At 40.6% G+C, this 15,424-nt stretch overlaps 1 protein-coding gene across 1 annotated transcript in view; it reads right to left on the bottom strand.

Annotated features, from left to right (window-relative positions):
* Positions 1 to 15,424, bottom strand: part of LOC136872184 (neuronal acetylcholine receptor subunit alpha-7) — a 511,170-nt gene that overhangs the window by 481,875 nt on the left and 13,871 nt on the right. Inside the window, exon 3 of the mRNA XM_068227358.1 lies at positions 1,117 to 1,174. Within this exon, the coding sequence (XP_068083459.1) occupies positions 1,117 to 1,174 (58 nt within the window). The remainder of the gene's footprint in view (positions 1 to 1,116; positions 1,175 to 15,424) is intronic.

Raw genomic sequence — 15,424 nt, 5'->3', positions numbered from 1 at the left:
CTAGTCATAGGCAATGTGTATCACACATTATGGTAACGCCCACAGGCAACAAAAACCCGTTGTATTCTTAACAAAATGGTACTACTCTCAGGAAATGCAGACCAATGATTTCCTACACACAGTGGTACTAATCATGGGCAACGTAGAACATAGACCCATGGTACTATTCATAGGTACGCAGACCCATTCTGAAAGCAGGGGAACAGATACATTCCAGCGCTGCGTACGGCACATGGACATTAGTCTGTGCAGCCGAATGCCTACCCTCGCCCCCCATGCCTCGGTGGAATATACACGATGGTATTAACAACAGACCCCTGGTGTTTCTCACATAAGGGTACTACTCCTAGGTAACGTAGATCCATGGTGTTCCTCACATGCTTGTACTAATGGCAAATAACATCGAGCCATGGTGTTCCTCACATAATGGTACTAATTACAAATAGTCTCATGGTTCCAAAATCATCATCCCTTAGTCGCCCCCTTTTAGTAGCTTCTTACGACAGGCAGGGCATACCGTGGGTGCATTCTTAGTCTGCGACCCGCATCCACAGGAGGTTCAGGTGGTCCGTTATCAGTATATGCAGTTAATATAGATTGGCTGAACCTGAAAGTCTATAAAATGTTAGCTTGAACCTATTCAAGACTTGGAACACCGTAGACTCCAAGTAGACTGGATAACATGTACCTGTCTGTTGCACTGTATACGACCTGCTCTTCCTTCATTCGCGATCAAAACGTGCAGGTAATGTTCCTCTTATTCAGGATGCGGTCTGTGTTGTTTGTGACACATCACGTACGCTGAAGTACGGGGAGTTTTACGATGCAATATCTCTCTGAACTAGTGTCTTTGTATACGTGCTCTGCCTAATATGCGCATTTGGAAAATAATAAAATAGGAATAAAGGATCATAAATGCGTGTAAATTGTGCAATATAATATGCTTATTTGTAACTAGGTTGAGAATTTTGAACTTTCCACACCACAGAGCACATGAACTTACGTCTTTACTACTCTCGTTATCAAGATGTTTACTAAAAACAGCTTTGGAAAATCCGTCCGTCCGTTCTACTTGACCGATTTGCTTCATTTTAATTTCATTCTCTCCGGAATTACCTGACAGTGAATCAAGAGACGTTGCTAGCTCACTAAGTTCAGCCAACCTTGAGTAATACTAAAATGAAATCATTAAATGATCACTCAAATAATTGCAGGTGAATGCTTACCCTAACCCTCAATACATTCTGTATCTAGCAGGTTGCAAAGTGACTAAAACTTTTATTAATATTACGATATATGTGATTTTCATCCTTACTAATGTGTTTGCATGCAGCCATGTTTGATTACTACCTGTCAAGCCAGAGAGTGTATACTTCCTCTGATCACGGAAGAATACTATTCCCTGATACATACTCTAATCTTTTCCAGCTTCTAAATATATTCAACAGATGACAGAGCATTCCTAATAACTTACATGCTGCTATGAGGAAAAAAGTCTACGTACAAGCAGATCCCATCATGACATATGCCTTGGACATTATCTGGGAATACCCATTGAAGGATAACCTAGCTACACTAGAAGGAGTGAAGGCCATGTATCTTAAAAATATTATCTGCGTGGCAAAAAAAGCTCTTTCGAGATTAACCTATGAGTTCACAAGACATCTGTTCTATAGAGTAGAAGTGCAATTAAAATACCATTGCCTTCTAGGACACAGTACCAAGATTTACATCGAGAACTGGAGAATTAAAAAAAGCGACGTTGACGTCAGAATGGATGAATTCTGCCTACGAATTTCACTATAATTGTATCTGGAGATAATAGAATAGAAATATACATTTAAAAATATAAAATTTAAATCATATCCACATTTTGGTCTCTGAAAAAGTTAATGCACGACAACATTTCTGAAACAAATTGCTGATTTCCCAGCGCTCACTGTAAGCATACTCCTAGTATATGTTACTGCTTTTACGACCTACTAAACTACTTTTACTCATTATCCTTTACTCAATGCTGTTTTTAGTGAGGCCTTTGTGGTATTAATTCTTATTGTACTTCATTCATGGATCTTCCAGTACATTATTTAAGCCCTTTTCACTTCGTTGCGTTGAAAAGTTTTCTCCTCCTTATTAAATCAAGGGATCGAAATGAAAGACCCTCAAATGGAACAATAAACAAGCAATACAAAATTAAAAGCAATGCAAGATGTACTTCTACTGGATTTAAATATATATATATTCAAATATGGATGTGTGGGTTACGTGAACGCTACTGATCCACGAAATATCACTGTAATATTTGTCACATATGAAAGGTAATCATTGATTTACTCAAATAAAGTCTAAAATCCCAGGTAGATTAAGAAATAATGGAAATATTTAATTTTACAGAATACATACTTTACTGCCTTACAGCAATATACAATTTTTTCTGCGTCGCAGGGCTTCCGTGTTTTGTTTGTGTGTAACACAACACTTTCGTGTGTCATGTCTTTGCTCACGGTAATGCTTTGGTGGCGTGTCACTTCAACTGTCAATTGTCTAATAGTGCTGTTCCTTTAATAAAGTAATATATCTATTGGTCCAGGGATCATGCTATTTTCCGGTTGCTTCGGCACGAGATTTAGGTCTTGTAATTTCCTTATTACATGGTGATTTTCGTCGTCAAAAAAAAGCGATAACATCGTTAATGTTGTTCAGCTCCATTTTGCTTTTTGAACTGTCCGCGCTAGACAAATGCACAAAGATAATAAGAAATCACAGACATGGCACTCCCATTCATCGGTGCCAGCCCTGGACCTCAAGAAACAAACAAAAGACGGCGCGAGCAGCGGAATGCAACATGATGGACTCCTGTTTACACTCATAAGTACGTATTCATATTTCTTGCTAGTAACGACGGTATTTCTTAATCTACCTGGGATTCGAGACTTTCTTTGAGTAAATCAATGTTTACCTTTCACATGTGACAAATATTACAGTGATATTTCGTGGATCAGTAGCGTTCATATAACCGGACGTGTGTGTCCGTATATATCACTTTGCAGTGAAAACTACCCAGCGCAGACCACTTATGTTTGTGTATGGTAGTAGATTCCAGTTTCCCATCGTTCACTGTGGTGGTTGTGTATCGGTAGCTGTGGAGGTGTGCTAGAAAAGGGGGTTAAAAGTGGCCGACTATATATAAAAATAGACATGTGTGTGTTCGTATATTTCACCTTGCAGCCACAACTATACACTGCAGACCACTGGTGTGTGTGTGTGTGTGTGTGTGTGTGTAGTACCTCGAGACTCCCGTCGTGCATTATACGGGCTGTGTGCCTGTAGCTGTGGTGGTGTGGGAGATGTGGGGGTTGAAATTGACCGATTATTCATATAAATTTCGCCTTGGAACCACAACTACCCAGTGCGGACCACTAGTGTTTGTGTGTCTTATTAGTCTCGATTCTCCAGTCGTACACAATAATGGTTGCGTGTCTCTACCTATGGTGGTGTGGGTGATGTTGGGCTTAAATAGGCTGACTTCTTCATTGAATGTATTAAAATGAGTGAGAATTTACTGGAACGATCGGAGTGAGAATGTACACTAGATGGCTGTGATGTGTACTCCTTGGTTTTATATACCATCTCGCAGGAGTACGGTGATCTCAGAACCATAGCACTTTGCTGCTTGAGTACACCTGTGAGTATTTTCTGTAATTCTTGAATATAAAGCAGATACTTACTGAAACAGCTCTTAACAAAATCATTGAGGCAGTAATCCTAGCCGGAAAAGAAAAAGGAAAATCGGTTTTCATACCAAGAATTTCATGGATCTGAAATTATTTATAATTTTGTTTCAAACTATTACAATTTCCAGTGAGATCAGGTTATAATAAGACTTTCAATAAGGCTCATGGTCAAACGTTCCGCAATAGCGGAGTTAAATTGAAAGATTCCCTTTTCAGTTGTACGTTGCTTCCTTCTGTTTCGGACGAGCAGCTGTGCATTCGCCAGACAACAAGACATCATATATAGTGTATAAGAATGTATTTTTATGAAATGAGTTGTTATGCAAGATATTTATGTACCCCGGAAAGAGAATAGAAATAAAAGAAGAAACGAAAAAATAGTGCTCTTTTAATGCATTCCTCTGTATTACTTGTGTATAGAGAAAACCACATAGATATACAAATACCCCAGAAAAGCGGGTTGTCTTCAGCTAGTGTTAACATATTAGTGAAGATACCGGCGGATTTCAGTGGAAACCGAATTATCATTGATTACATTTTAATTTTGAAAATACCATTTGCAGTGACTGGAAATCGAGCGAAGGCCACCATGCTGAATGGCAGGAGGTGAATAAATGAAAACCTTTGGATATATTTCGTATAATACCTTTATTTATCTGAAGCAGGGAATAATGAAATGACCTGCCAGTTAATTTAACATTGTAGAAATCAGCGCATATTACGAAGAGATTGAATTGTTTAAAGTTGTATTTTCACACTCGTGCTTTTAAATAATCTTGTCGGAAGTTGATACCATTCCCTTGCGGAATTCTGACTGTTATCGCATGGCTGTCAAATACAGTTATAGGTAAGAGGAAACCTCTCCCCAACACACTAAGTAACTGGAGCGGATATGATGAATGGAACATTAAAGTGTTTCTTCACATTTGAGGTTCTTTCCACGCGCAAGTAAGCACCGACTGCCGCCTTCAGAGACGACTTATTCAACATTTTAATGTTTTAATTTAGTTTCCACGTAACTTATGGTAGGTGCTCATGGCTATGTGCACATAATTAACGAACCTCAGTTCTTCACTACACTTATAAAATCGAGAAAAATCTACAACCAGTTGGCGTGCAGATTTTGGAATGTTGTATAATAAGCGTAACGATTTCTTGCATCGTGCTGATTGACTTTATGGCCAGATTTCTTGTCTCATACCTAGGTTGAGTGGATGAGAATGTCCAATTCTAATATCTCCAGATATGTTTAAAGTACTGAAAGTCTAATTGAGGCGTTGTCTACAAGAACAACCACACATAAAGAAAGTAATTTTGAAGTTACTTGAGACTGTTATGCTGTTACTTGTGTATCATCCGACGTAACCATTTTGTAAGAAAATTGTTCTTTGTTATTTATTACTGAAGTTTTGATATTTTTGCAAAGCAATCCTTCCTAAAGAAAACGGATCCACCTATGAGGGAGTAAGAATTATAGACATATTAAATTATTGAATTTGTGAAGGTACGACGTAAGTATTCAGGTTCGCGGATGAGCATCTACATAAGAAACAGAACAAAACTATTTTCAGAATTTTAATTACTGGGTTGTTATGGAGCCTTTTTCACTAGCGACGGCAAACTTCGAAATATGAAGAGACTAGGTACATTCTTGAAAATCCTCCCAAAAAATAATATCTTCAACTTCCATCTCAAGTTGATGTCCAGGCTGCTGCACATGTGGAAGACAATGATGACAAAAGCAGAGTTACGGTGCGTTCAGTGGATAGAGTAACTTAAAATGATATCTCTAAAGATGTTTGTGATAGACGATGTGTCATAATTTAAAAATGATTGCTATATACACACTTATGCCATTTGATGATAATTCATTTCCTACAATATTACATTCAGAAGGTCGTTCGGGAACACTGATGACGAGTTTGAAGGCCCGTGGTAGTGGTGTTATCAATTTGAGCACGTCAAAACCAGGAGTGATGATTCACGTCAATACTAAGTACGTGCGAGTAAAGTTTCGTGATCTTAGCTGCAACGATGCCGAAGCGGATTGACCTTTACTGAGAGGCTACATACCAGCCCTTTTCGAAGCTGAATATAGCTATTCTGCAATCCAAGGAATGTGCAAGAAGTGTGATTTATTGATATCAAAGAACGGGATCAGTGCTGTATTGAATAAAAAGGCAACGGCCGACTGGGCTTAATTCCATAGGGAAAAATCAGGCAAATCCACATCCGCCCTACACCAGAAGTGGTGAGAAAAGTTAAGGCCCTTGTCTCAGGTGGTAACCCTGCCCCACAAAGGACTATCGCATGTAAGTTGGCGATGTGTGTTTCAATAGCTAACGTCATAATCAACAAGGATATGCAATTGGAAAAGCGGCATAAGCACCGAGTTCACAGGCGCTTGCCTCGTCACATTTCGGAACGTGGCACTAACGCAAGAAAGTTGTATGAGGGCTATCTGGCAGGGGACAAGTGAAAAAATGTGGTGACATTAGACAAAACAGTGACTGTAACAAGCTCCGCTCGATTTACTAACGCCTTAGAGACAAACAAATTATAAAACCTTGTATAAAGAATGCCAGAAAAGTTTTGCAAGGGATTTCATGATCATGCTGCCACAATGGCAAGTTAACCATTCGCCGTGTCGCTAATAATGTGAAGGTTAACTAACCGTACTATCAGGAAGAGATTTTAACACCCCTTTAATAAAACAAAGATATCCCAGCACTGTATGGGAGGACGAAAAATCAGGCATGGGTACATCAATACAAAGCATCCAGCCACACCTCTCGTTCGACTCTTCTGTTCTTAGAAATAATGGAGACGCAAACTGAAATATGTGCAATTCCTTTTACTGACATCCCGGTGAAGGCACCCGATGGATCACCCATGAACCTATGTGCAATTGGACTCTAAAAGGGCCTTAGGAAATAGACCTCTGGCCTCTGGAATGCCTGGAGTGGGATAAGACATGCTAACCCTGCGAAAAAGTATCATGCAATGGAAATTACGTTGACGGGTTATAGCTAGAAATTCAGCCTTTCCAATTAAGCATGGTCATTGGTAGAGATATTGAGTTTTTCATAAGCTAATTACCCTTCAAACATCGTCCCCATAGACCTACAACGAGTTTTAGTATTAATTTGAATACCTTGTTCGAGTTCAAAAACTACACTGCCTTGTATTTGATTATTTATTTATGTGTTTTACCCTCCTGACGGACATTTACAAAACTTTCCGTATTCCTTAAGGACTTAGCTTAATCTCTATTTTCTCTAACGTAAGTAATAACCCGTGAATAATTTTAAGCAGGTACAAACGTAATACCGTTCATAGAGTACACAACAGAAATTCCAATACTTGGAAAAACTTTCTATAGAATACAGAAAGTTATCTCGCTTTCCTGAAAAACAAAACCAAATTAAATCTTGTTGTCTGGGTTATGCCTTTACTTGTATGAAACGCCTCGATTGAATTGGAAATTCAAATGCTGGTGTTTTATATTCATTATTGATTACTTTTATTGGGCTCGAGGAACAATTTGCCCCCTTTTCTATAGAATTATTGATAAAAAAAGATATCAATACCAACTTGGTAATTTTTAAAATGGAACTACCCTTTACTTGCAGAACAGTAGTCATTTCGGCAAATTAAGCGTTTCTCTTCTTTCTATCGCGCAAATTGTACTCCTTCGAATGTGGTACGCGCGAGATCTTGGTGGATAGGTATGAGTCACGATATTAAAAAAAAAAAAGTCATTTCGTTGTTGCGTCCGCTGAAACCGCTATGCGATACCGTTGCGGGAGAAATACTGACCCGCGGTACATATATCCCGCGAAAACCGCTATGCGATAATATTGCGGGAGAAATACTGCCCTGCAGTACATATATCCCGCGAAAAACGCTACGCGATAATGTTGCGGGAGAAATACTGCCCTGCAGTACATATATCCCGCGAAAAGCGCTACGCGATAATGTTGCGGGAGAAATACTGCCCTGCAGTACATATATCCCACGATAAAAGCTACGCGATAATGTTGCGGGAGAAATACTGACCCGCAGTACATATATCACGCGAAAACCGCTGTGCGATTATGTTACGGGAAAAATATTGACCCGCAGTACATATATCATCAGGAGTAGGAATTTCACAATATCGAACCGTAGATAAGAGATCCTTACTGGCCAAAGTTCTAAGCTAGGCGAATTCACATAGCGATTTTCGCAGGCACAACGTGAATAACTTTGGTTCTGTTCATTTTCCTACGCATACGTGTAAGGGAAAATTAACCTTACTGTACCGTATTGTAGGAATGTATGTTTGTGTGAAGTATTTACGCACTTCTACAGGATACTGTATTTAAGGTTCACTTTCCTTTACACCTTCGCATAGGAAAATGAACACAGCGAACATTGTTCTCATGGACTACATATTCATATGTGGCTGCGAGGTGTGATCAGTCTTAAAGAATATAATGAATGGGAAGAGGCATAGTGCATACGAGGTAATGTTTCCTTTCTTTCTTTCTTAATCCGTTTACCCTCCAGGGTTGGTTTTTCTCTCGGACTCAGCGAAGGATCCTACCTCTACCGCCTCAAGGTGAGACATTGGATCGGAGGATAAAACTGGGGAGGAGGACCAGTACCTCGCCCGGGCGCCCTCACCTGTTATGCTGAACAGGGGCCTTGAAGGGGGCGGCGGGCTGAGAGATTGGAGGGGATAGACAAGGAAGAGGGAAGGAAGCGGCCGTGGCCTTAAGTTAGGTACCATTCCGCCATTTGCCTGGAGAAGTGAGGAAACAGCGGAAAGCCACTTATAGGATGGCTCAGGTGGGAATCGAACCCCCTCTACTCAGCTGACCTCCTGAGGCTGAGTGGACTTCATTCCAGCCCTCGTATCACTGTTATCGGTACTTATACTCAAAATATTAAGCGACCACCTTAAAGCAATGTTCTTTAAATGCTATTATAGCAAATTTCATAATGAGTTATAAATAGTCTAATCATGTTAATTTTTTCACGTCCTAATACTGCGTGGTGGCCACGATCGTTAAGGCGTTGTAGTCTAAACGGTCTAACACCGTGGGTAGCCGGTTCGAGTCCCGTTGGTCGAAAACGTTTTCACATACCTTATTGTAGATGGACAAGTTAAGTGACAATTTACAAGCGAAAACGGTTACAAAATCATAGTCGCCTCAAGATTAATTGAAGGGGAATTCGAGAGGGTAAAGCACTCTCTATCCCGGTTTTTAGTTAAGTACTTTTGACTAACTTGAACTATTACATGAGCAGGGAGAAAGGTTTACATTTTAGAAAATTTATGGTTACATAATTAAAGAAAGGGAACTTTCCCCGCTGGTCGGTTTTAGGAGACAACTACTGAGATAGAAAGATAGTGGCCATTACCTTGCTCGTGTTCTACCTGCCGATGAATGAGGCCCCCGCCTCCTCTCTTAGCACACACAATCAATAACGCGACGATCAGAAAGACAACTTAGCTCGAAAAGGTGTCAGCTCTTATATCCGAGAGAAATGTTCGAGAAGGCTCTGAACTAAATCCGGACACACCCTCTCATTTTTATTGGGCAGTGGAAAAGTTACAAGAAGCCTGTGATTGGCAGAACAATAAATACATGAAGTTTCCTATTGGTTGAGATCCCAAGTTGGCGGGATAAGTAAGAAGTTTTGCAAACCTTGAAGTATCATAAATAAGGAAAGTAAATTCAGTTCAGAAAACCTATGAACACAAAATTTTATTAAAGTTATAGTTATTCAACTTTGCACCATAGTGCATGGTATCAGTTCTTAAGAAGAGACATCTGTGGAGAAACGTCCACACTTCTTGAAATAGTTGTTGCAACCTGTGGTGTACCAAAAAACAAAAGATATCCAGATAGTTTAGGAAACCTTAAAATAACACATTACTCTATCACTTTAGTAGTGACATCTGTTGATCAACGTCCCAACTTCTTGCACTAGGTGTTTCAAGTTGTGTATGTTAGATATCGTTCTTCAAGGCTCTTCCTTTAAATGCACGGGGATGAGGTGTACCTCCCGGTACAGACCTCCCACCCAAAAAGTCCTTCAGTTGGGTGACACAGTAGAAATTTCCAAAAAAAAAAAAAAAAAAAGATGTTGGAATTTCACAGATGGAAAATTTCGTGCTGAAAGTTCATTTTAGATAAAAATATATTGAAGCCCAATCTTGAAGTCTTCCCGCAGTAGTCTAAGTCCGTGGTGCCTAGTTAAAGTATGACGGCAAGATCGACCGTCGCCGCCGATACCAGCATGGTGTCCTCAGGACACACTTCTCCCGCTACTATGAAAGGGGTAGTCATGGTGATGGTTGCCGCAGACCAGATGTAGAAGTACTGTTCCAAGATGGATTGGCGGTTGAGTTACTGCACCTCAGTCCTAGCTGGAAAAGAGGGAACCCCGGCGCGCCGACCAGAAGGAGACTGGACCAGAGTGAAGTGGACCCTTACCCCACGCCGGTATCGCTCGCCAGATGTTGGGATACGACCGCCGACGGCTGAGAGGGCATTTAAACAGTAAACAACTCGGCGACATTGTTTGATGGAGTTGATGGTTATTTTTTATATATTGCAGGTTGTGATGAGGCGGGCGGCGTCGAGAATGAGTGTGTGTCTGTAGGTCGGGATTTGGAGACGGGGGCTAGTTAATGGCCACCAGACCATGGCAAACAGGCCCGTAATAGAGGGAAGGTGGTACAAGATCATTCCCTTATGGTCGGGGCAGAAGGCCTCCATATTACAAATACGTTACTTACTAAATTTAAATTGCATCAGTTACCACAAAAAAGACCACTTACTGCCAAGATTTAGTGGTTTATGTTGTAAAACTATTAATTTATACGGGTTTAACCTGAGAGAGGTGAGCCCTAAATATCCTCTCAGTGGCTGGGTTGCTGACCAATAAAAAGACAGGGGTTAAGAAATCCAAAATAATACATTGCCCATGAAATCTGGGGGCAAGCTTTCCAGCAGGTACAAATTTTTTACCATAACCTGATCTTGGTGGGCCTCTTTCCACGATCATGCCTTTTCCTAACATTGTAATGAGAAGCTTTAAGATTATTTTTAGCCTTTTTCCATAGATCTCTAATATTATCGGGATCTATTGTCTCTGGCAATATTTCATTAAGTGACCAAATATTAGAGAGGGGCGTGTTAGGAACAATCTTGAACATGAGAGGCAGGGATGAACTTGTGTGACTCATGAACAGCTGATTTTAAAGCAAAAGATAACCAATGCAACGAAGTATCCCACCTGGAATGATTTTCATGATGAAAAACAATCAATGCCGATCGAAGATTACGATTAACCCGTTCAGCCAGAGATGGTTGAGGGTAATAAACAGAAGTTGCTACATGTGAAATAGACAGGTCGAAAGAGAATTTTCGGAATAAGTTGGATGTGAAAGCCTTAGCATTATCGGACACTATATATTGACAAGGACCAAAAAAGCAAAGATGGTATTAAGACACGAAATTTCAGACTGAGCGGTGGCCAGCTTAGTCGGAAACAATCATGAAAATCTAGTGAAGGCATCTACACACACCAGAATGAATTTATTTCCGTTCCCCTTTGATTGGGGGAAAGGTCCGACGTAGTCTATATATATAGACGTTCCATGTGGCCAGATGCTTGATGCGATGACAACAGCCCTAGCTTAGTAGACAAGGTGGGATTACTAAGCAAGCATGATTTACAAGCTTTAACCATTTCTCTATTTTCACCGTCCATACTCTTCCAAATATACATTTCCTTGAACTTTTCCCGAGTTTTGAAGATGTTAAATGCCCCCCTAATGGGGTCTCGTGATGGTATTTTAAGATCATGGGTACAGGCACAGCTGGAACCACTACTTTCATCTTCTGATCGTGCCTCGAAGCGCTACACAAAATCGCGTTCCTCAATACATAAAGGACAACATGTTCCCCAGAAGAGAGGGTTTCCATAATGGGGGACAGCACTGGATCTTCACGTTGATAGTTCTCAATGTACCGAAATAACGTAGGGGCATCAGTCAGAATAGCACTTATACAGAAAGGTATGGACGTGGGAAGAACAGAACTATCTTTCTGGTCACTGGTTTCAAACTCGTTGGAAAACATGCGGCTTTGTCCATCCGCAATTACATTTTCTGATCCTCTAATGTGTCGCACATCAAATTGGAATGCGGAGATCCTGATAGACCAGCGGGCGAAACGTCCAGTACGACAAGGCCTAGCTAAGACCCAACTTAAGGCTTGGTTATCCGCCTCTAATTCAAATTTGACAAGGACTAAAAACTTCTCTAGGGCAAACAATACTGCCAAACACTCAAGTTCATAGATATAATATTTAGCTTCCTGAGCCGATAAGGTCCTAGAAGCATAGGCGATGGGCCGCCTTCCGAGTTCGATTTCCTAAAGAAGGACAGCGGCAACATCCGATGAAGAGGCATCTGTTTGGACGATGAATTTCTTTGAGAAATCGGGCTTGGCTAATACACGGGAGTTACTAAGAGCTAATTTCAGGTCTTCAAAAGCGGCTTGCTGCGACGGCCTCCATTCAAATTTGATGCCTTTTCTACGCAGTACGTTCAGGGGCGCCGCCCTGTTAGCGAAGTTAGGAACAAAATTTCCTGAAGAAGTTCACCATGCCTATGAACCTGGCAATGCCTTTGATGTCCTTAGGAGGCTTGAAATTACGGATAGCCTGTGTTCCGGAATGGTCAATAGAAACACCATCGGGCGACACGATATGCCCTAAGAACGACATAGAAGGCTTAGAAAAATTTACCTTAGATAGTTTAACAGTTAACCCAGCCTTCCGAAGGCGATTGAGTACTTTCTTGGGATGATCTACATGTTCTTCAAAGGTCTCAGAAAACACGACATCATCGAGGTAATGATACAGATATTCGAATTTGATGTCAGAAAAGACCCTATCTAGCAGTCTAGCAAGAACAGCTGCCCCCGTGGGGAGCACGAAAGGCACGCGGTTGTATTCATACAAGTTCCAATCCGTGACAAAAGCTGTTAGATATTTCGATTCATCTGCTAGGAGTATCTGGTTATATGCCTCAATAAGATCAAGGATAGTAAAGAACTTGGCCTTTCTAAACCATGAAAAATAAGAGTGAATTTCAGGAAGGGGCACAAATTGTAACACCAACTTACGGTTCAAAGCCCTGTAATCAATCATTGGCCTAAAGCCACCTTGTTTTTTCGGCACAAGAAAAATGGGCGATGAATACGCTGGCTTAGGAGGTCGAATGATACCATCCTTTAATATGTGATCAATAATTTCTTTAAGGGCCTTCATTTTAGGTGGGGTCAGCCTATAAGGCGGAAACCTAACGGAAATAGAATCTGTTAACTCGATCATATATTCAATAAGGTCAGTAACGCCAAGTGTATCTGAAAATACATCAGGAAAAGACTGACACAACCTTCAAATACTTTCAGCCTATTCCTCAGGTAGATCCCTAAGATCTAACAACATTTCACCCTGGGTAGGCGAAATAGATGAACTTGATACAGAATTACACTTCAAAAGGTGAATATTACAGTTGCTAGCAAACTTGAAGGTGCACGACTTGCTCTGAAGGTCGAGCACAAGACCAGTATTAAACATGGAATCGGCCCCCAATATTACGGGGGAAGACAATTGTTTAGCAACAACCAACTTCACTTTCCAAGTAATTTTTGAAATACGAACTTTAGTAAAAATGGAACCTAAAATTTATAATGGGAAGAGTTAGCCGAAACACATTTCATAGAGGAGATACAATAGTCGGGAAATTTAAAAAACGTTTTTAATTTAAAATACCATTCTTCAGAGATTATGAAACTCACACTTCCTGAGCTTAATAGAGCCGTGACTGGTTCGTTACTTACTTCAATTCTCAGAAATGGTACGAAACCTGGGACCTCTGCCGCAATTCTGAGGCATTCTCTAGGGCCTTCAAATGACAAATTAGAAGAAATTTCACTCTTAACAGAATTCTTTCTGGGTGGTATTTGAAAGTGCTCAAATACGTCAGCCTCGTGTTGGTAGATTTACCGGCACGTAAAAGAAATCCTGCAGGGCAAAATTCCGGTTCCTCGGCGTCTCAGAATTATAATTAATGCGTTTTTGTTTTGTTTTCATCATTACTGACCTAGGCCCTACAATGTTTAACTTAAGTAGTTTGTCGTCGTTACGTAACCTCTCTTAATGGCGTAAGGTTCAATCACGGCAGTTTTGCAAACCATCTCTACCGGATAGGAGTCCTAGACGCGCCTTACTGTTCCTGTGACTACCAAGCAGTCGCTGACCTCAACCACATCTTTTTCTCGTGTTATCTGTATCATGTGCAGCGGAAATAAGTAACAACTACTTTAATGTTGCCATTGATGCTTTCACGGCTCGTACTTATATACATGATATAGGCTTTTGGGCTTAGGCCGTGTCAAGAAAATAAGGTGAAATTCTTTACGTTTCACAGAGAACTAAAGAATTTCACCTTATTTTCTTGACACGACCTAAGCCCAAAAGCCTATATCATGTCAACAACTACTTTACTTTCAATTTCCAACATTCCAGCAACCAGATGTGTATAAAAGCAATTGCCACGTTGTTAATAGACGCCGATTCAAGACTATAAGATTTGACGTGCTACAGCACAGGAAGAAACAATCTAAGATATTACAGTTTCGGTGTTCAAATTTCTTCTTTTTTCCTCTCTCTCTCTATGACTATTCTGTAAGGACTCGGCACTATTAAAACTGCGAAATCTATGTACAATATTGCGGAAGATTCATACATGTCTTTGTTCTGTAACTGTATATTTACTGTTCATGTTTTGTATTCCAATATATTTGTAGCTGGCTGTTTGGTCTGGTACTAAAGGCAATAACGGAGAAAATCTTAAGTAGTTTGTTATTTTCAGAATACGCTTGATAATTTATTTTAGTTTAATGCAGTCTGTATGTTTATGTAGCTACTGTGCTGTAATGTTTAATTAAAATAAATTTTATCGTGTACTCTTGTGTTTTCGTATAATTTCGTAAGTACGAGTTTTTCTATAGTTCGTGGTTGTCTCGGTCTCCTACACCAGACATCGTCAATCGAGAGCGAAATGCCTTCGGAGCCAGTTTCTCCCCGCTCTCGAGGAACGAGAGCAGCTTAGCGAGCAAGTAGGGGAAGACGTAGGGGAAGTGCATGATGTAGTATTTACTGAAGGCCAGTGGTGCAAGCACAGTGCGGCCACGGTATGCAACCCGCCTGACTGCTACTCTCTTGTCACGTGACAAACACCCATCCCGAGCGGAGCAAGTAACACCGGCTCCCTAGAGCAACTACGTGACGACGTCTGCCCTACACCTCGAATACCGAGACTGCTGCACACTGTCCTACAGCTGAAATCATTATTATGAAGTATAATGTACACGTTTGTAACAGTGCAAAGATAATGCCGAGGTTTCTATTTCTTAAAATACAGCAACATACACTCCGATAAGATATAGCAGCAGAAAGCCTCTGCTCTCACAGTCAGTTATTATCAAAACTGTAGGGCCACGGCTATTGACGTTCAAGTCTTTCGAGTTGACACCACCTGAGCGAATTGCGCGTCAATATCGACGTGCCACCGTAATTAACTACAATCAGCGTTGCTAATAACAAATCCACAACTA

Source organism: Anabrus simplex, chromosome 4, assembly GCF_040414725.1.
Source record: "Anabrus simplex isolate iqAnaSimp1 chromosome 4, ASM4041472v1, whole genome shotgun sequence".
Classification (NCBI taxonomy): Eukaryota; Metazoa; Arthropoda; class Insecta; order Orthoptera; family Tettigoniidae; genus Anabrus; species Anabrus simplex.
Note: the sequence above shows the minus strand (reverse complement) of the source record. Positions and strands in the feature narration are given on the sequence as shown.